General features: G+C 37.4%; 2 protein-coding genes across 7 annotated transcripts in view; both read right to left on the minus strand.

Annotated features, from left to right (window-relative positions):
• Positions 1-6: 6 nt before the first annotated feature.
• LOC102314409 (beta-1,3-galactosyl-O-glycosyl-glycoprotein beta-1,6-N-acetylglucosaminyltransferase) lies at positions 7-10,062 on the minus strand. Of its 3 annotated transcripts, none has more exons than XM_042218364.1 (6): positions 9,895-10,062; positions 4,132-4,304; positions 3,315-3,803; positions 3,113-3,206; positions 2,429-2,833; positions 7-2,313 (listed from the first exon to the last, which is right to left on the minus strand). In XM_042218364.1, exons 3-6 carry the CDS (start codon positions 3,617-3,619, stop codon positions 1,828-1,830), a joined length of 1,290 nt encoding a protein of 429 aa, XP_042074298.1. In that variant the 5' UTR covers positions 3,620-3,803; positions 4,132-4,304; positions 9,895-10,062; the 3' UTR covers positions 7-1,827. The 3 variants fall into 3 exon arrangements, with proteins under 3 accessions (XP_042074298.1, XP_042074296.1, XP_042074297.1); XM_042218362.1 differs by having other exon boundaries at positions 4,132-4,334; XM_042218363.1 differs by lacking the exon at positions 9,895-10,062 and adding an exon at positions 9,155-9,215 and having other exon boundaries at positions 4,132-4,334.
• Positions 10,063-13,553: 3,491 nt separating this feature from the next.
• Positions 13,554-22,122, minus strand: part of LOC121811877 (beta-1,3-galactosyl-O-glycosyl-glycoprotein beta-1,6-N-acetylglucosaminyltransferase-like) — a 10,800-nt gene continuing 2,231 nt past the window's right edge. The window contains exons 1-5 of one of the 4 annotated variants that reach the window (XM_042218366.1): positions 18,521-18,630; positions 16,313-16,641; positions 16,111-16,204; positions 15,290-15,694; positions 13,556-15,170 (exon numbers count right to left, since the gene is read on the minus strand). In XM_042218366.1, coding sequence (XP_042074300.1) covers positions 14,685-15,170; positions 15,290-15,694; positions 16,111-16,204; positions 16,313-16,620 — 1,293 coding nt within the window. In that variant the 5' untranslated portion in view covers positions 16,621-16,641; positions 18,521-18,630 and the 3' untranslated portion in view covers positions 13,556-14,684. Of the gene's footprint in view, positions 15,171-15,289; positions 15,695-16,110; positions 16,205-16,312; positions 16,804-17,953; positions 18,114-18,520; positions 18,631-22,122 lie in introns of those variants that run through there. The other 3 variants (XM_042218367.1, XM_042218365.1, XM_042218368.1) reach the window with 3 other exon arrangements.

The raw sequence follows: 22,122 nt of genomic DNA on the forward strand, positions 1-22,122 counted from the left end.
TGGTGGGTAGCCGAAAACGTAATATGTTGACGATTTGTCACCTAGCGTAAAATGTTATGCTTTGGGAGTGAGAACGTGTTGCTGTCAGCCTAGTGTTCAGAGCATGGAGGCGCTACAAGGATACAGGCCAGTACATCAGGAGACGTGGGGGAGGGCAACAAAACAGCAGTAGGACCGCTACCTTCACCTTTGTGCAAGGAGGAACAAGAGGAGCACTGCCAGAGCCCTGTAAAATGACCTCCAGCAGGCCACAGATGTGCATTTGTCTGTCCAAACAGTCAGAAACAGACTCCATGAGGGTGTCATGACGGCTCAACATACACAGGTGGAGTTGTGCTTACGGCCCAACACTGTGCAGGATGTTTGGTATTTGCCAGACAACACCAAGATTGACAAATTCGCCACTGGTGCCCTGTGCTCTTCATAGATGAAAGCAGGTTCAGACTGAGCACATGTGACAGACGTGACAGAGTCTGGAGATGCTTTGAAGAATGTTCTGATGCCTGCAACATCCTCCAGCATGACCGGCTTGGCAGTAGGTCAGTAATGGTGTGGGGTGGCATTTCTTCGGGTGGAGGCCGCACAGCCCTCCATGTGCTCGCCAGAGGTAGCCTGACTGCCATTAGGTACCGAGATGAGCTCCTCAGACCCCTTGTGAGACCATATGCTGGTGCAGTTGGCCCTGGGTTCCTCCTAATGCAAGACAGTGCTAGACCTCATGTGGTTGGAGTGTGTCAGCAGTTCCTGCAAGACGAAGGCATTGATGCTATGGATTGGCCTGCCCGTTCCCCAAACCTGAGTCCAATTCAGCACAACTGGGACTTCATGTCTTGCTCCATCCACCAATACCACATTGCATGACAGACTGTCCAGGAGTTGGTGGATGTTTTAGCCCAGGTCTGGGAGGAGATCCCTCAGGAGACCATCCGCCACCTCATCAAGAGCATGCCCAGGTGTTGTAGGGTGATCATATAGGCATGTGGAGGCCACTCACACTACTGAGCCTCATTTTGACTTGTTTTAAGGACATTACATCAAAGTTGGATCAGCCTGTAGTGTGTTTTTCCACCTTAATTTTGAGTGTGACTCCAAATCCAGACCTACATGGGTTGTTTGGGGCCATTTTGTTGGACATTGAATCAGGACATTGAATCATTCTCCCAGACTGCTGTTTCCACAATCAATTTACCTGTAGGTTCTCTATCTATTTTCTATAGTACACAGCCAAACACTAAAGTTTTACATTTTCTACCCTTGGGTTATGAAATTATCACATGCCATGCTAGATTAGCAATGATAGTCTATGTAAATATTAATGTACTTAATATAATTTTAAATAGCCATTTAATTACAAGCTTAAACTGCCGAAAAACTGATAGTAAATGATAAAATAGAATGAAAAAGAAGAAGAACTTTAAAAAAGAATAACCCCTACAGGCTTGGTGTGACCCATCTCCTAGATGTTATTTTACACTGTTTGACACAACTGCAATTTGATAAACACTTAAGAAATACAAATGATAACATGTGACATAATAATAATCATCATCATCATTGTCACAAATGAAAATTAAAAAAAGCTAACTAAATGGTTTCCCAGTTACAGGTGGGAGTTCAGTTGACTAAGCAAAGCACTATCACAAAACTTAAATCAAAAGGCGTGACAACACTGCTACATTTAGTAACTGTCGTACAAATTCAGACTCCACAACTTTTATAACACATCTAGGTCCACATGAAGTTATGATCCAACACTATCCAAGAATGTGTTTATACTTTTGGTTATCCATTTGAATTGTCTTTCATGGTGGATGATTAACTCTCCAACTAATCCAACTCAGTCAGTGCCTTGTGTCTCAGATATTTCTCTAAGCAATAGATAGCAATGGGATCTCTGTCTGCATCAAACTTATTGGCAAAAAGGTGATGCTGTTCAATCAACCACTGCAGGTCTCCAGCACCATACACGCATATTGATCTGACATGATGGCCTTTACATTCTGGGTATACTGCTTGCAGAGAACCCTCTGACCCCTCGTGCCCCTGCCACTTCACCATCCGTGCAATTGCATTCATGTCTGTCATGTCAAATTTACGGTTGGGCCATGTTGAGCCTGGAACACCAGACATTCGTTGTATTGTTGCCCACAGAAACTCATCAGGACTGTAGGTGTCTTTGGCCCACTCAATGAGGGCCTGTATTCGCTCGTCTTCCAACACACTGTGAATATAACCTCGGTTGACCACAATGTAGGCATTTCCTGATAGTATAGGGAGATTGAAGGGAGTTGGATCCTTTGTTTTTCCTGTTTGCTGGGACAATTAAAATGATCGTAAGTAAGTCTGAAACAATGTTTTTTTACAATAGCAAAGTAAATTGATCAATGGCAACATGATACATTATGAAAAAAATATCCAAAAGAAGTACCTGGATTTGTCCATCAATTACTTGGTAAACATTCATCACCCTCCTCTTCTTTCCTTGAGGCATTTCTTCCGACTCCAAACTGTTACCTCCTTTCAGTGAACGCAAAGCTTGCACAATTTCCAAGTTAGTTTTTAGAGGGAAATCCTGACCACAGAGGTTGATGAAGTATTTCCAGTTTGTACTGGTGTTATAGAGATCAGCCATGCAGTTAAGATCAGCCTGTACACGTGTCCATCCAGCGTAGACCACATCCACAGGCTTGCTGACCATGAACACATTTGGGAAACAGGAAGTAATGGCATTGATGGCAATAAAGACTGAGGCCGGTGCTTTTTTGTCCACATGGACACAATAAATATTTTGAGGTGCGTAGATAGCTCGCAGTAGTCGTTCAAAGTTTTGCACCTAAAGATAAGAACAATTTAATTGGCTTCCTAAATGTTTTTGGTAAAAAATGTTCAAATGAGCACTTTCATGGTTATTTAACAAACGGTCAAAACTAAAGTACCAATGTGAGATATCCATCATACCTAAAACAGTAATTTTGTGATAAGAAATTTCAAAAGATCAAGCTCACACCATGCTCCCTGTACTGTACACCATGCACTGTACATTTAATCACTTAGAACTTTACATATTTAGACCTACTGCTAAATGTTGCAGTAAATTATATAACATGCTTACCTTGTGATGTACAACCATAGAGTAAGCCAGAAGAAAGTCCTGTTCTTCCTTGCTTAACGGGAATGTTATGTATTTCCTGGTTATTTTGAATTTCCTGTAAATTCACAGTTTTCAAGACGCAATGTTGGTTTTAAAGTCCATATCTGTAAATCGTGATTAAGAGTTGAGTAATTACTAAAACCTGTGATTTAAAACTACAAACCTGCAGTCTTTGGTTGCATTGATATAATACTCATCAGGGATCTGAATAATTTTCTGAAAGTCTTTGGTGATGGTCAGTAATTTTGCTTTCAGCAATGCCTCCTTCTCTCCCTGCAGGATCGCTGAGCAGTTGCAAACTTTCTCTGGGCTCTCATCAATATTGGTGTACTCTAGCCATTGATACCTGAGGATGTAGGCAGGACGTCTACCTCTTTTCAGTGGAATAAGTAGGGAAAGCATCCATAGTGATCCCAGTACAGCAATGAAATGCAATAACCATAGCTGCCAGCCTCGTTTTGGAAACATTTTTTTTACGTAATGGGAGAATCTCAAGTACAATAATATTAAAGTGTGTGAGAGCTGCTAAAAATGTTCTATATTTATTTTATGGTAACCTCTGGCACTATAAAATAGTAATGATTAATGTTTTATGATATGTAGACAATTTCCTTTCATGGAGTTATGCTGATCAGTGCATCTGTTACTGAACCTGGAACCAAGAGATGACATGAGGATAGTAGTGAAAAAACATGATATATGGAATATTTCAAAAAGAAATTTAAGTATAGGCCTGTGAAACTTCTTACGTCTAAAGTTCAGAACAAGTACCAACATAAAACTTTAAATTGAATAGTTTTAGGCAAAATAAAGCAAAAGCCGTTGTTTTTAAATGAAACATTCTGTTAGGTAAAATTCATGTAACTTCATTATACTACAGGCATACATTGCGTAATAACTGCTTTGCACAACCACTGAGTTCTGTAGTTTGTTTTGTACCTTTCCTAACTTAATCAAGAGAAAAAGAGATTATTTCCTACCTGGGATCTTTCATTGGCAGAGCAAATCCTTTTTTCTATTCTCATAGTTATCTATGGCATTCCTTTTAAGGTTTCTGATACATCAAATCTTCGGGGCACGTTTTATTCCTTGAGCTAAACTGGTTACAGAAGACCAAACTGAAGACATTCTGTAAGCCACAGCCTCCAAATACCTGCAGAGGGTGAGGCAAGTTCCTAGTCAGCTAGATGGAAAGAAGAAGAATCAGGAAATCAACATCAGATAACCCATTAGATAACAGATCATTGACATCAAGACAAGGAATCTCCTGACCATGCAAATCCAGCACCCTGAAACTGTATCCTAAGTGAAAAGGAAGGAGGCCAAGGATTAGTGAGAGTCAGAATCACTGTCCAGGATGAGACAACGAACATCCATGAGTACATCAGGAAGTTGGACACAATCGACCACGTGCTTAATGAATACATCTGGGAAAGCACTGAGGATTTATTGTTATTTTCCATTTCACTGTAAATAATCGCATTGTTGATATTCAGAGCTCCCCACCTGGGTCCTCCTTCCTCACATCCCCATGGTTGGCCAGCGTCAACCGTGACAGAATGATCCAGCCAAACATGGGCTCTGCGGACTCTGAGGAGAGGCTCAGGAGGGAGGTAATGAACAAAGTTTACAGACTATATGATTTGTGGTGGGAGAAGCCCGGGGAAGTCTTGCGTCACGTCTCGCCGTGGAGAGGCAGCTGCAGGAGACGTTTTTAAAATTTCCCTGGCTGGTTGACTGTCTCAACCCATGGTTGGGACTTCATGGACTTCCTGCTCTCAACCCTCCACCTCCACTCTCCGAATTAGGCTGCTCACCGGCCCAGTCGTCTACATGGAAACGACGTTCATGCCGCCAGCGCCTCTCACCACAGTCGGATCCCCAGACAGCTCTACTGCCAGCTGTGGTGAGTAATGGGGACACTTTTTCATTTCTCACACCATCTGTTTCTTTGTTTACAGTGGACGGTGATGCCGCAGACGCTTCTGTAAACCAGCCATTAGTGCAGCTGGCATCGCCTCAGTCTGAGGTCTCCACACCACTCTTTGCTCCACCACCTGCGGCTACGGCGCCACCCAGACCTGCTCAGCCTGAGCTGGAGGAGCTCAGCAAGCCGGAGGAGCTCGCGCCACCCGAGCAGGACCTCAGCGAGCCGGAGGAGCCCGTCCGCGAGCCGGAGGAGTCCGCGCTGCCTGAGCAGGAGCTCAGCGAGCTGGAGGAGCTCGCACCACCCGCGGAGGAGCTCAGCAAGCCGGAGGAGCCCGCCCCGCCCACAGAGGAGCTCAGTGAGCTGGAGGAGTCCGCGCTGCCTGAGCAGGAGCTCAGCGAGCCGGAGAGACCAGCATGGTCACCATGTCCACCACGTCCACCTCCAGACAAGAACCAACATAAAACTTTAAATTTAAAACATGATACAATAACCTGAAACACTGACTTCAAAGTAAAACAGGAAACTTAGGCAAACTTGTGGCCCACCTTTAAGCACCTGTAGTACAGTTTGTTGTCCTTCAAAAATGTTCATTTGTGGTCTAGTGACTTTTCTGAGAAGCTTGGGAGCTTTGACAACTTGTGCCTTTCATCTTTGCAGAACTTGTAGGCGACCTTTAACCTTGTGTCACCTTGGCTCTCAGAACTGAAGAACCTTCTTGGATGAGAGGTCTTAGGTTACCTGTTAAGAGGTGGTCAGGCTGAGTCCAGAGGCGCACACTCAGAGGTTCAGCTCTCTATTTCACTGCAAGGTCCCTTCATTCTTTACATATCTGATATAAGATTTTTTAGTTTGTGTTATGTTTATTTGTAGCTTCATTTAAAGGAAGAAGAGCTTGTGAATTGGAACCAACACAGGAAGAGAGATTGAAGCCATATGTGTAGAGGAATGCGGTGACATACAACCCTTCCTCCTGTTTTAACAGACAAACTAGCGCTCTCTCTCTCTCTCCTTTTATGGGAATGTCTGAATTTCTATACATACCAAGTTATCTCCTGTTTCAGCTGACAAGCGAACAGTCTCTCCTTTTATGGAAATGTTTTATATTCTGAACACACCACTCCTACTTCCTTGAAAACTTGCTTAAGTATAAATAAAGAAAGCTCTGAAAGCCCTGGGCGGTCTTTCCTCTGTGTCACATCTGTCCTGCACACGTTGCTGCAGGATGGATTGGGCGATGAGGGGGGATCGTCCATGTATGCATGAAAAAGATATCTTGAGTTTGAGTTTCTTTGCCTTCTAATAATTTTCTCTTCACAATATCCATGTCGAGCAGAGTGTAAATCCTGAGGCTGAATGGCCTTTGGGCAAGCACACACACTTCTTAGCAGTGCAAAGCTATGAGCAAAAACAGCAATATATGAAAATCCAGGCAGCCAGCCTTTGTCTGCCCAACCAATCCTTAAATTGCACGGCATGGATAATTTGCATTGCTTTGGGGATTTTGGAAATGAGATAGCTAATCCAATAGTTAATGCGTTAGCTATCCCAGTTAATCCAAAAAACGAATAATTTGTTAATATAATAGCTAATCCGTGAGCTAACAGGAAAAGGAAATGGATTTTCATATAAGGAGTGGAATTTTTTTCTTAAGGAAGTACAGGAGAACGTCTGTTGTTTAAAAGATTTAATTTGCTTCAGCAGTTGAAAGTACAAGTTAAAGCGCTGGACCGCGATGTGAAATCAGCAATCTGCTTCGCAAAAAGGATGCTTCTCAGAGTGGGTGATACATACTCTGACAAAAACAAGTGTTGTTATGACTTTCTATCTTTCTTCTGAGGAGTGATGTGACGGTCCTGGCGTCTCCCAGATCGTCTCCTCCAGGATAAAACACCTCCCTCACCTAGCCTTGATTATTAATATTATCTAGCAATTCTAAGCCTGCTATTTTCTACTTATTTTCCAAGTTTGGGACATTCTGTTTGGACTCCCTTGGCCCAGAAAATATCATCCTGATTTTAACCAGTTATGATATGTTAGCATGTTTACAAAACCTTCTGCACTTCTACATGTCAATCACGATAATTCAATTCAGTCGTAGTGCAAAATCAAAGTTTTTGACCCCTATTGCATGGAGTGCCAACTCTTTCATGAGCACATAGCAATGTGTATGCAAAAAATCATTTAAAAAACAGCTTTGTTTAATCATTTTATTCCTAACAATGTCAAAAATAAATCTTTGGTTTTTGAATCTACTTACTTATTTCTCTTTTTTTGTGTTTTAAAAAAGATTTATAGAATCAGTTTTTTAGTTTGGAATTCAAAAATGTTTGTGAAATTTTTATTGACACTTTCATTATTTTTTTTGTGAAATTCATTTTTGATTATTTATTAATGGATTAATAATTCATTTTGAAATATTGATTTTTAAGTAGTGCTTTTATTTAAATTAAATTATCAGATAATAATTTACTTTAATAATGTTTGAATAAATGAATTTAAATTGCGTATTTTATCTTTCAATTCATTATTTAAGCACACAATTCTGTATTTTGATGCGTGTGACTCTTGTGGTCCTCCATATCCAAGTGCTTGGTGCTATATACAGTAAATACATAAATAACATTTAACTGAGTAGAACAGAATATCTTTAAACTGTACACATTTCCTGTTTTTATTTATGCAAGCCACATGAGCAAAGAGTTCAGAAAACATTTGGTCAAGTTAATGTAATAAGGTAGGTTACGCTTTATGTTTGTGGCCATAGAGTTGCTGGAAATTGAATAATTTCCCCTGCCTGCTGTTTCCAAAATCAATTTCTCTGTAAAACTAAACTTTTGCATTTTTTACCTTTAGGTTATTAAATTATCACCATGTTAAGCTGGATTAGCAATGGTAGTCTGCTTATATATTAATGTAGTTCATTTAATTTCAAATAACCATTTAAATACAAGCTAAAAAGCAAGAAAACTAGAGTTAACGATCAAATGAAACAAAAGAGAAGAAGAACTTTAAAACAATCTCAAAGGTTCGGTTTGACCTTGGTCCTAGATATTATTTAACATTGTTTGTCATAAGTTGATAAACACTTAATAAATATAAATGATAACATGAGACATAATAATAATGATCATGATAATATTAATATTCACCATCATCATCACAAATGAAAGTAAAAAAGGCTAACTAAATTTTTAATTTGGGATCACAAAATGTCAACGGTTTCCCAGTTACAGGTAGGAAGTCAGTCAACTTCATCTCACCAAAGAACCAGCATAAAAGTTAAAAGCAGTTGTGAAAATATTAAAATCTGGAATCTAAAACAGGAACCACCTTTTTTGAAATTGAAAGTAAAAGTGATTATCTCCTGTCTGGGATGTTTTGTGCTCTGGCATTTCTTTTAACCCTTGTATGGTGTTCGGGTCTGTGAGACCCGTGTTCAGTGTTTTTCAAAAGAAAAATTAAACAATTAATTATTTTTTCACGTGTAAATGTGTTGTGTCTTTCCACTCACTCCACTTGATTATAACTGATTTATTTATAACATTTTATATAAAAGAAAAACGAGAAGCACATTAATTCATAAATGTGATCTAACAAAGGTAAAGGGAAAAAATTAACCATGTTTGCTGTTCATATGTCTTGTAATTGGGATGAAGTAAACATCTGTTGAGTAATTTAACATAAAATTGTTTGATAGTGTTAATTTGGAAAGCCAAAACTCTAGCGGGTCCACCAGACCCATGAACACTGGCTGAGTAACAAAAATACGAACACCACACAAGGGTTAAGTTATCTGATGCATCAAACCTACAGGACAACTTTTTAGTCCTTCAGTTAAACTGGTATCTCTTTTAACAGACATATTTGTTTCGTACTTCAGGATTTGTAGTCATCACAAGAATGTGTTAAACAAATATATACCACAGAGACCTTATAGCAGACAGAAATGCATTTAACGTACTCAGGCAATTACAGTGCTATTTCCCCGCAGCCTTAACACCAAGAGTAAAACTTATCTAGCTGACATAGCAGGAATAAGTATACTGCACCTGACAGAAATAACATGCTCTTACTTTAAAAAAAGATACGTCGCTCAATCACATGGTTCTCTTCTCCATGCCACTTCCTTTCACACACACACACCAACACACACGCACACGCACACACACACACACTACACAGACACAGACCGCACCACACAACACACCCACCACAAACGACAACAAAGAACACACACGTAATCCGCAGACTGGTGCAAGAAAAACCAGTAATGATTTCTCGTATGAATGTACAGAAAACCAGTTAACGACGACTCAACAGTGACAGCAATGATAATTATATGTGTGTGTGTGTGTGTGTGTGTGTGTGTGTGTGTGTGTGTGTGTGTTGTGTGTGGTGTGTGTGTGTGTGTGTGTGTGTGTGTGTGCGTGTGTGTGTGTGTGTGAGCACAGTACATCAAAATGCAATGTAAATATGATGTAACACTAGACTAGTTGGACTAGTTTGGATCTTTTGTGTGAATGCACAGAAAACCAGTTAACAATGACTCAACGGTGACACATAATTTGCTCCAGTTTCTCTAGCTGAACCTTAAAAAAAATCCCAACAATCCCACCATTTCACAGGCATATCTTGGCATGATGAGTCTTTAAAAAAGGTATAAAAATATCTACAGATGAATAGTATCTGAAAATTGTACACTCATTCTCCTTAGATATTGAAAATACTCTTTGGTTTTGTCTAAATCTCTCTGAAAAGCCTTCATTAATTTTCTTATGCTTTTTAACCTTTCACTGACATTTGACTGTCTTACCGTTGACCTTAAAGTAAAGCGATCTCTTTCCTTTCTTCTCAGACAGCGCTATCGTAAATCTCCCGTCAATTAACATGTGGATCCATCCTTTACATTGCTGCCATGTGGTCGTAGTTGGATGTCGCTGAAAACTGAGCTTATTTGTTTTGAGGGTGTGTCCATCTCCCTTTTAAGCAGCTTTTCTCTGGTGGTTTTTGCATGCGCATTGTGGATAAACCGCAGGTCTGACAGTAGAGTGGAGGACAGAGCTTTGCGAAATATGGTCAAAAACTGTCCCATCTTATCACACCTGAGCACCACTGAACCTGGATTGAATGGGTGTGGAGACATCTGCAAGTGGTAGCAGTCAAGCTTGTGCTGACAAGTTGCAATTGTATTGTAAAAAAAACAACAAAAAAACAACAGGGCTTTAACACCAAGTAAATTAAGGGCAGTATGTACTGATACTTTTAACCTATAATGGATCTTATTTTGGGCAGAGCAATGTGATTTGTGAGCTGAATCATCTTGCATTTGCCAAATTCTGAACACATTTTAATGACCACCAAAAGACAGTGGTGTGATTACATTGTACAATTTTTTTTTTGGAGACCTGGAATGTAAATGTGCTTCTCTTTAAAGGACTTGTCAGCATCTGTTGTTTAAAACGGTTAAAGGTTTAGGGGTGGCTGTAGCTCAGGTGGTAGAGCAGGTCAGCTACTAACTGGAAGTTTTGATCCCAGTCTGTTACAGTCTGCATTCCAGATATCCTTTGGAAGAATACTAACCCGATGTTGCTCTCCAATGCCTCCAGTGTGAATGTGTATGAATGTTAGATAGGGAGCACTTAAAAGTTTAGAAAAATGAGTGATTGGGTGTGATTGGGTGAAAGAATTAGCTGTATAAAGCGCTTTGAATGCTCAGAGTAGAAAAGCGCTATATAAGAACCTTCCATTTACCATTTAAAAGTGCTATAGGTTATAATGAATCAACGTGACAGTCAACAGAAAAAGGTTCAGAAAATTTTCAATGTGCAAATTTGAGGTGTATTTTTTAAATAAAAATTATAATAAAATGTATTTAACACAGTTCAATTGGATACATACTAGAATTTGAGAACAGAAACAAAGTATCAATACAATTGCGTTAGTGTCAGTTAGATACTGATAATAGTGTTGGTATCGATGCTATCGATATTTGGCCAGTATCATGCAAAGAAGATGTAGCTTGAAAAAGTTGTCAATAACTTCTTTAGTTATCAGCACAACAAACATTGACAATGATGGAGAGAGGACGTCAGCTGTGAATATGCCCGGTCTAATAAAACAGGCAAGTTGAAGAGGTGCAGGCTCAGGAGCACTTTAGGATTAACATCTAAGAGGATATCTGAACGTAAGAAGTTAAATTAATTGTTTTGCCAAACTCCACATTTGTTCTTATTAATATTTTTATAACATGTCACCGTGAGGACCAAGCAGCCAAGGCATAGAAGGTACAGGAAAAAATATCTTCAAAATTGGTTTTCTTTATTTTAACCCTTAAAAAAGTTCAAAAGGCAAAATTCAAAAACATAATTAGCGGGCCCATAAAAGAGGTCAACTAAATATAACTCTACAAAAAGTAACTTCCAGAAACTTAAACAAACAAAGTGGAGACAACTTAACTCACAAACTAAACTAATTACAAAGACACAGGAGGGTAGGTTTATAGTGGTTTGGCCAAACCATTTACACACAAAAGGGGGAAACAAAAACACAAACTAATACTAAGCACAGAACAACATAAGTAAACCTAAAAAAAAACCCTGTTTCCGATAGAACATGGTCGGTCCTGCTGAGCAGGCATTTTGTTCTCATCCTCAGCCACGCCTTTTGCCCTAGACAGGAAACAGCCACCGTCCCAAACCAGGTAACTCAGAGAAAGAGAAACATAATTAATATAACAGAAAACATTTTTAGAAAAACCACACAATGCTATTATGTGTGCGCCTCATAATATCAATGTTAGGTTTAAATAAAATGATTAATGAATTATATTAATGAAATAACTGCAAACGAAACTAATAAAGTGAACAAATGGACTTGATGATTTAGCTGATTTAAAAAAGGTTTCATATATTTTAATGTTCTTTGAAAATCAAGATGTAGGCCTGTGTTTCTGAGCTGATGAACAACAATTTTTCAATAGATATATGGTCCTCACAGGACAGCCACTAAATTTTATGTGCAATTAAATTGAAAATTTTATGTGTGGTGAGGTGTAGTAATATTATTGTAGCATTCTTCATGCAGGAAGGAGTGCAGGAAAGTAAAGACGTCCACGTAGAGTACAGACAGACAGCAAAAATGGCTTGTTTTAAAAATGTTATCTTGTTAAACAGGGAAATGAAGGATGAAGGAGTGTTTGTTAGTGTGCATATTGTCGTCTCTGCTTGCCTTTCTGTAAAAGACCGCATAACACCACTTCTTATCTATTCTCTTGTTTAAGTGTCAAATATTGACTCATTTTAGAAAAACTGTTACACCCCATGTACTGCAGTACCTTGCTTTGATCTTGAATTCTCACCTTGTTTTTCTTTTTGTCAATTAATCCTGTTTTTTTCCCACATCTACTGACAGTATAGTGCCTCACTTACTTTTGCTCTCCACACAGAATTGCAGGAAAGAGCACCAAAGTAAGTGATATGTAAGTATTCCACTGCTTCCATTTAATAGAGTAAAGCTGCTCCCATTTCAAACCAGGAAATGTTTGTCCACATTAGAAGAAGAAGAAGAAGAAGAAGAAGAAGAAGAAGAAGAAGAAGGAGGAGGAGGAGGAAAAAGAAAATGTGTTTGTTCCAGTCAAACAGGATGCCAACATGAGAAGTAGTTCATCTGTAATGATGATGATGATGATGATGTAATAGTAGAACCCAAGATATTTAATGGTAATGTTAAACAGCTTTACATAACCTTTCCAGACTATACAACATCCAAACACAACAGATTAGCCTTCTGTATTTTGATTAAATGTCATATTTATTGCTGACCTGCTATATAAAACGTACTTTTTTCAAAGTTTTGAATTTGACATCTCATTCACCAAATATTTCTTTGACATGGTGAAAATCAGTTTAAGTCAAACAGTCTGTAAATAAGTCACACCCATGCGACAATGTTTTACTGTGAATAAGTCTCATTCATTTCTTTTCCTTCTTTATTTCCCTCTCACAAGGGGACCTCAGCTGTGTTGTAAGTTATTTGGCTGCTGCCTTTCTTCTTTTCTCCCTGAAGAGAAAAAAATAGAAAAATCCAATTCAGATCTGAGCGTGTTGAATATACAGTAATACTATGGTTGTGTTGCAGAGACTGTGGTGTGCTGAAGGAAAACGCTTTATACTGTAATACAGTACTCTCAGCACTTGATTATGTTCCACGTTTGTTTTCTTTTACTTCATCTTTTATTTCAACCATGCAGCTCAGATTGTCTTGTTATTGGCTTGTACCAAACATGTGTTAACAACAAATATGTATTGATAATTAACTCTGGGTTATTATAATAGCGCATTTTCAAAAGCCACAGTGATGCTCTTGAGTAGTACCACCATCCCATCTAAAAAACAACAAAAATGAGCAGAAGGCACAGTAAGGTTACAGGAGATGTAATTTAGTTTAAAGAAATTTATTGAATAATTTTTAAATTAAATTATGTCAGCAATCTGCCTGATGCCACTTACTAATTAAAATTCAATATAGATGAAGTATTTGTCTTTATACATGTAATACAGAAATTAAAAAACAAAATAAATTCAGTATGTTATTTGGTGATGTTTTTTGTTATATTAATTCTTGTGTTCTGTCTTACATTTGTGTTTGAACATCCAAATACTTTGACGACACCAGCTGAAATTATGAAGGTGTGGGTCACTCATATACAGCAATGTTTCACATTATGTTGCACTCCCTAACCCTCAGTCAATATTTATATTAAGTGTTTACAGTGTTGTCACCCCTTATGTCACTGTAAGAATAAAGTAGCAGAGTTGTATTGTTCTGTAACAGAAGTTGTTTGTAATGCTTTTAGTTTGAAATTACTCTGACACGCACACCCAAAATCAGGGAAGTGTGCTAGTACTGAACATATGTGCGTGCGTGTGTGTGTGTGTGTGTGTGTATGCATGCATGAATGCAAGACAGTTATTCTTACTGTGTCTATTATTTAGAGAGTTAGGTTAGATCATATCACTTTTATTTATTTGTACATCTTTCTTTATGGCATACATGGTATTCATTCTCAATCTCTGTCTCTGTCTCCTTCCTTTCACACCCTAATCAGACGTAGCTGTTGGCCACCCCTTCCTAAGGCTGTTTCTTCCTGTTAAAAATGTTGCCATGAGCTCACTCTTAGGCTGTCATCTGATTGTTGGGGTTGTTTCTATAATATTGGCAACCGTTATTGTGATTTAAGGTCATGTAAATAAAATTGAATTTACAGAATATTTCGAAACTAATAATATTTCGTATTTGTATCTATGCAAGCCACAAGGAGTTTTTCCATTGGGTTATGAAACTTTCACACGCCATGCTAGATTAGTAACGTTTGTCTGCTGAAATATAAATATAGTTAATTGTAATTAAATTTTTAATAAACATTAAAAGACGTGCAGAGTTTTAAAAAAAACCTATAATGAAATTAATATTTTACGTACATCCTCAACTTTCATAACACATCTATCTCCACATGACAATTATGATCCAATGCTATCCGAGAATGTGTTCATAGTTTTAGTATCTAATAGAATTGTCATTTATAATAGATAATTAACACTTCACCTAAACTAACTCAGTCAGTGCCTTGTGTCTCAGATATTTCTCCAAGCAGTAGATAGCAATGGGATCTCTGTCTGCATCAAACTTATTGGCAAAAAGGTGATGCTGTTCAATCAACCACTGCAGGTCTCCAGCACCATACACACATATTGATCTGACATGGTGGCCTTTACATTCTGGGTATACTGCTTGCAGAGAATCCTCTGACCCCTCGTGCCACTGCCACTTCACCATCCGTGCAATTGCATTAATGTCTGTCATGTCAAATTTACGGTTGGGCCATGTTGAGCCTGGAACACCAGGCATTCGTTGTATTGTTGCCCACAGAAACTCATCAGGACTGTAGGTGTCTTTGGCCCACTCAATGAGGGCCTGTATTCGCTTGTCTTCCAACACACTGCGAATATAACCTCGGTTGACCACAATGTAGGCATTTCCTGATAGTATAGGGAGATTGAAGGGAGCTGGATCCTTTGTTTTTCCTATTGGCTGGGACAATTGAAAAGTTAACATGATGGGGAGTCAGTCTGAGTTGAAGGTTTTTAGAATAGCAAAGAGAATTGATAATAGCTACATCATACATTATAAAAAATATCCAAAAGAAGTACCTGGATTTGTCCATCAACTACTTGGTAAACATTCATCACCCTCCTCTTCTTTCCTTGAGGCATTTCTTCCGACTCCAAACTGTTACCTCCTTTCAGTGAACGCAAAGCTTGCACAATTTCCAAGTTAGTTTTTAGAGGGAAATCCTGACCACAGAGGTTGATGAAGTATTTCCAGTTTGTACTGGTGTTATAGAGATCAGCCATGCAGTTAAGATCAGCCTGTACACGTGTCCATCCAGCGTAGACCACATCCACAGTCTTGCTGACCATGAACACATTTGGGAAACAGGAAGTAATGGCATTGATGGCAATAAAGACTGAGGCCGGTGCTTTTTTGTCCACATGGACACAATAAATATTTTGAGGTGCGTAGATAGCTCGCAGTAGTCGCTCAAAGTTCTGCACCTAAAGATAAAACACTTTAGTTCTCTTTGAGAAATGTTTTTGCCTGGTTGGTTTATTGAGCACTTTAACGGTTATTTAATGAATGATCAAAACTAAAGCAGAAATGTGACATATCCATTATAATATGAAATTATAAAACACCAAGATCACCAGTGTGAAAAATAAACAGTTTAATCCGATTGGGTGAATCTGTTATTCAAGTTGCATATATACATATATATATAATATATAATATATAATTATATATATATATATATATATATATATATATATAGTATATATATATATTATATATATATAATATATACTATATATATATATAATAATATATATATTGTAATCTAATAAAGATGTTAAGCATTATGAATTTTATCAATTCCCAATTTGACCACTTCAAAATTAGAGAAAAAACATACCTTGTGATGTACAACCATTGAGTAAGCTAGCGGAAACTCCTCTTCTTCCTTGCTTAATGGGAATGTTATGTATTTCCTGCTTGTTTGGAATTTCCTGTAAATTCACAGTTTTGAAGAAGTAATGTTGTTTTGGAAGGCCATGTATTTAAATCATGACTAAGAGTTAAAGAGTTACAGAAAGCTCCCATTTAGAGCAACAAACCTGCAGTTTTGGGTTGCGTTAATATAATACTCATCAGGGATCTGAATAATCTTCTGGAAGTCTTTGGTGATGGTCAGTAATTTTGCTTTCAGCAATGCCTCCTTCTCTCCCTGCAGGATCGCTGAGCAGTTGCAAACTTTCTCTGGGCTCTCATCAATATTGGTGTACTCTAGCCATTGATACCTGAGGATGTAGGCAGGACGTCTACCTCTTTTCAGTGGAATAAGTAGGGAAAGCGTCCATAGTGATCCCAGTACAGCGATGAACTGTAATAATTGTAGCCACCAGCCTCGTTTTAGAAACCACATTATTTACAATAAGAGGAGAATCTGAAATACAACAATATTAAAGTGTGTGAGAGCTGCAAAAAATGTCAGACAGACATTATGAAATCATAAAATAAATATAATGATTAATGTTTGCTAATATGTTGATAAGTTCCTTTCATGAATTTATGATAAGGGGCAGATCAGTCCATCCATTATGACAACCTGGAACGAAGAGATGAAATTAAGATAGATAACATCCAAATGAAATACACTTCAACTTACAACAATAAAAAAAAATGTATTTTAGCTTTTTAAAAGTTGTTTGTGTTTTGTGTGGGAGCAAAATATGAGCTCTAAGATGTTTTTCCTACAGAAAGTCAGTGAGCAGCTTTCTTTCCCTTTTTCGAGCATTTGTGAAGTATTAAATAGAACTGTATGTTTTATTTTCACCTAACATATCCTTTTTGAATTTTGTAACACAAAATAGCAAAAATGCTAAACTTTGTTGTGCAACTACATTCTATTCACTATTTTACTAACATTTCTGCAACCAGAAATGACTCAGAGGAAAAAGATATGCCACGTAATCTATTTCAGATAAACATTTTGGTTTTTTAAATGTTTTCTACTATTTGTAGATAAAAGTGTTCATAATTTCTTCTTTCTTTTCTCTTCTTTCTTCTTCTAGTATAGGCCTGTAAAACTAAGCTTTTCCCCCATTCGCTTCTTTTTATATGCTTCCCTCGGGGTCAGTTTCTGAAAGGCATAATATCTGCTTTCATTGCTGTGCAGATGACTACTGATATATTTACCTATGCAAATCAACACCTATGCTTCTATTCAGGCACTGGTGAACTTTCTTAGAGATATACAATCATAATTAGAGGTAAACTGGCTAAATCTGAACTAATCAGCCATCAGCAGCAGCTCTCCTCTTCACAGGAAAGAAATGGTGTGATTACATTAGAAAATGTTTTTACTTGTTTTAAAGAGTATCAAAAACTCTGGACTCCTGTCAGAGCACTTAGGTTTGCAAAGCAGAAGATTTAGTTAATGTTATGTATAGTTTATTTTTGTACATCCTGTACAAGCACTTCGTTTAACTAAGGCTGTTTAAAGTTGTTTAAAATGTCCTATAAGTTAACCTTGAGTTGACTTAAATGTAAATTCTTCTTTTAGTTTATTTTCAAAACTAAATCTGTGAGCTGATATTCAACATTTCCATTTTAAAAGTTTGATAAAAGTGTATTTAATTTAATCTGGAGCAATACTGAAAAATCTTGGATTTAGAACAACAACTAACATTAAACTTTAAATTCAATAGTTTTAGGCAACATACAAAAGGAAAAGGAAAATGGGGAATACTTCCTACCTGGGATTTTTCTTGTCACAGACAATCCTTTTTATGTTATATTTATAGTTTGCTCTAGCACTCCTTCTAAGTTTTCCCATGTGTCAAGCGTGCCTGGCACCTTTTTGTTCTTCAGGTCTAAAAGGAGCCTACAGGTGAGACACCTGCCAACTGAAGACTTCCTGTCAGCCTTTTTCAGAGTAAAAATGTTTTAAACAGACAAACCTTTTCCACACTTCAGGTTCTGTAGCTATCAAAAAAGTGTGTTAAATAACCACATAGGGTTAGTGTTAGGTGTTTGCTTATAGCAAACAGAAATATTTTTTCTATAGAATGGGCAGCTGCAGTATTATTGCCATGCAGACTTGACTCCAAGAGTGAAACTTATCTAGCATGCAGGAATAAGTATACAACTATTAATTGAAATGACATGCTTTTATTCTGAAAAGATACGCTTTAGCGCCAGAGGTTTCCTCTCTCCACCATAAAGAAATGCCACTGTCATCGCACAGTAAATACATCTGAAAACAGGACAAAAGGATTGTATGACTCTAACCTGTTTCTATTATAAACTTAAATATTTTATACCTTTATTTTTGATCCATCCATCCATCAATCCATCCACTCCATTTTTAACTGCTTCTTCAACTTGGAGTCACAACAGGGCGGGAGCTTGTCTGTTATATAGAGAAGGAGGTAGATGAGTCCATCAAAGAGCATGTTATCTTCCTGTTAATAAAAATAGTATTCATTTGAATTTATGTAATGTACATGTAAAGCAGCGCTATACAGTAGATAAGGGGAATCTCTTAACAATGTAAAACTGGCTGAACTGGTTTTTCGTATCAGTGTATAGAAAATCAGTTAACAACAACCAAACATTATGTTATGTTACCAAGTTTTCCACTTTATGTCAGCAAAGTTTACAGAGTACTACTAATATTTTCATTGCTATTGCTGGGGGGAGGGTTGTGAAATTGTAGATCCTTAATATATGTTTTTCTATGATCTATACATTGTGTGTATTTTGCAATTTGAATGTATTTTCATATTAAAATGTTTAATCTAATCTTTAAAAAAAATTACTTTGTAATAAATACCAGACATCATACTGTTTACATTTTAAATTGCAGATTACAAAACTGTTCTACAAGGGCCCTGGTTTGTTAAAGGATAGGTCCTGAGTCACCCTCTTGTGGTTTGTTTCATTCAGCAAAGAATGGTGACAAAACTCCCAGACCTCTAAAATGATTGGTTTGAATTTTAAAACAACTAAACTTGTGGCTGTTCACATATGAATATTGTCAGAGGGAAAGTACTTAAGAAATGAGACAAGTAAAAGCTTTCAATACAAACCGAAAATAACAGTAGCTAATGTTTGGTGATTTAATAAATAACGTGCTTGGGAAAGACACTGAAGAGCTGGAAGAGACAGGGGAGGATGAATGTTGGAACAGTTAGTGTTATAATATATTATTATATTATTATATAGCAATATATTACTACTATATATATTACCATATTATAACTCATTTTAATATCTATAGTGTATTTTTAATGTGTGTTTTAGATCTGGGGGTAGAATTGCTTATGGACTGTTTATTTAGGAAGAGCCAGAACATCTTCTCTTTCTTGCTGGCTCCATGTCTTCCATTATGTTGAACACTGGTTCCCCATAAATTAGCATAAATCCCACCTATCATTCACTTCCTTTTAAACCGCGTGATCAGTGACCACCGAATGAAGCTTCAGTGGTCACTGATCACGCGACTCTTCAGCTTCAAATGGACAATCATCATCAGTTGGTTTCTGGAATCAATTTTCTTGCTATGGTTAGTTTATTAGTTTCAGCGTTTGTTTGTTTTTATTATTATTGTATGAAGGAAACATGTCAGAGGCAAGACTTTGGAAATCAGCACAGGTAATGTTTAGAAGTGGGCAACAAAATGGTCTCAGTACAAGTAATAAATGAGTCCTAATAGTTACCAGTAGAAAACCACCACTCTCAGTGAAAGTAGGATACACAGGATTTATTTTTCTTTTGAAGCAGACTGGTGGGCTGAAGTCGTAGTTCTGGCCTGCAATCCAGGGCCCAAGACCACCACAGTCAGATTTATTAGCCTTGTTACAAACAAGAAAAGGCAGTCAGTCAGAAGAACATGCAGTCAATCACATATCAGTCTTGCATCTTCCAAAGAAAGGCTTTGCACCCACCTTGATACACCTTGTGTTATTAGGAAGTGAGTTTTCACTCCAAATCCTGGGAATACAAGTCTCAAGCTCTTCATGTCCAGGTCTTGAGTAATTTCTTCCACGTGGTCATCTCCTAATTACAGAGCAGGCTTTTCCTGCTTAAACTAGTGCACAGGTCCAGCAAACCATCGGTTTCCAGTCCAGTCTTTTGTAACCATAAATCCGCATAAATCCTATTTAAATCCTTTCGCTAAAATTGAATTAAATGTCATTTAACTTTAATAACCTTGCCGAGAGGACAGTGGACTTTTAAACCAGAATATCAGAAGATGCCTGAGAAATAGAGAGAAAGTATGCTGGCAGTGATTTTCAAGAACCAGGATCATCTGAACAGCTGTAGTAAATACAGAGGGATAAAGTTGTTGTGGTGAAGTACATAGAAGGTCGGAAGGAATGGCACTGTCTGTGTTGATCGAAAGAAAGCATATGGTGCCAAGAGAGGAACTGTGGTACTGCAGGAGGAACTCAGGAGTGGCAGAAATATAAATGAGGATGGCAAAGGACACTTTGAGTTGATCATTTCCAATACAGTATTAAACATAATACCCACAAGACAGGTGGGTTTTGTTTTTTGTTTTTTTGTGTGTGTGTTATTTTTTTTCATTGCATGGTGAAGTGTTTGTTGTGTGTCAAATAAATGGGTACAACAACACCTGATCCATGGGTATCATTTAGGCATAGGTGCATATGATGACTAGGCTCAAAATGATTAAACTAAAATACATCATTAAGTAATTAGTTGGATGTGACACGAATTAATTAGAATTGGAAATAAATTTATAAATAAATAATTTAATAAATGTTTCACATTTATTGAATTTATTATTATTGAACTTGAATTCATTGAATTAAAAGAAGAATTAAAAGTCACCATCAGCCCAGTGTTCATAAGCTGCTGTTCTAAAAGATCAGAAATGTAGGCAGGAGCATCACGATTCAGAGCTTTAAAGGTCAGTACAAAGATTTTAAAATGAATTCTAAAATGTTTCATGCCTTTACTTTGAAATTACTGTGACACACACGCACACACACACAAACAAAAGAATGTGCTAACAGAACACAGAAGATGGCTAGGCCTCCCTAAGCCTGTTTCTGTGACAAAACAAATTTCCCACGTGTCGGACTAATAAAGGTTATCTTATCTTATCTTATCTTATCTTTCTATTTCTTCCTGTTAAAAAGGAGTTTTTCCTTCCTGGTGTTGCCAGTGCTTGCTCATAGGGGGTTGTCTTTCTAATATTGCAACTGTTGCGGTAATGCTATGTAAATAAAACTGAATGTAATTGAACAGAATATCTCGATACTGTACATATTTTCTGTTTGTACCTATGCAAGCTACAGAGGCACATAGTTCAGAGTATTTTTGGTCACATGTACTGTGGTGAGTTTGACTTATGTTTAAGGCTGTAGTTTTTCTGGAAATTAAATAATTCACCCAGCCTTTTTTTCTACATAGACTGCAATCAACTTTCTTGCAAGTTTTTTTCCTTAACTATAATCACAGCCAAAACCAAAATAATTTTGAATAGCACTAATAAACTAAATGGATTAAAATATTTTCTCAGGTGGAATGCTTAAATTAGTTTTTTGGGATTATGAACCTCTCACATGCCATGGTAAAATGGCAATGATAGTCTGCTTATATATAAATATACATAATGGCATGTTAATTTAAAATGAACATTGAAAGAATATGTTTATAGTTAGGTTGGGTTTATAGTTTTTTAATATTAATTTATAATAGATAATAAACACTTCACCTAAACTAACTCAGTCAGTGCCTTGTGTCTCAGATATTTCTCCAAGCAGTAGACAGCAATGGGATCTCTGTCTGCATCAAACTTATTGGCAAAAAGGTGATGCTGTTCAATCAACCACTGCAGGTCTCCAGCACCATACACACATATTGATCTGACATGATGGCCTTTACATTCTGG

The sequence above is a fragment of the Haplochromis burtoni genome, unplaced genomic scaffold (assembly GCF_018398535.1).
Source record: "Haplochromis burtoni strain Fernald_Lab_line unplaced genomic scaffold, NCSU_Asbu1 Contig_18, whole genome shotgun sequence".
Lineage (NCBI taxonomy): Eukaryota > Metazoa > Chordata > Actinopteri > Cichliformes > Cichlidae > Haplochromis > Haplochromis burtoni.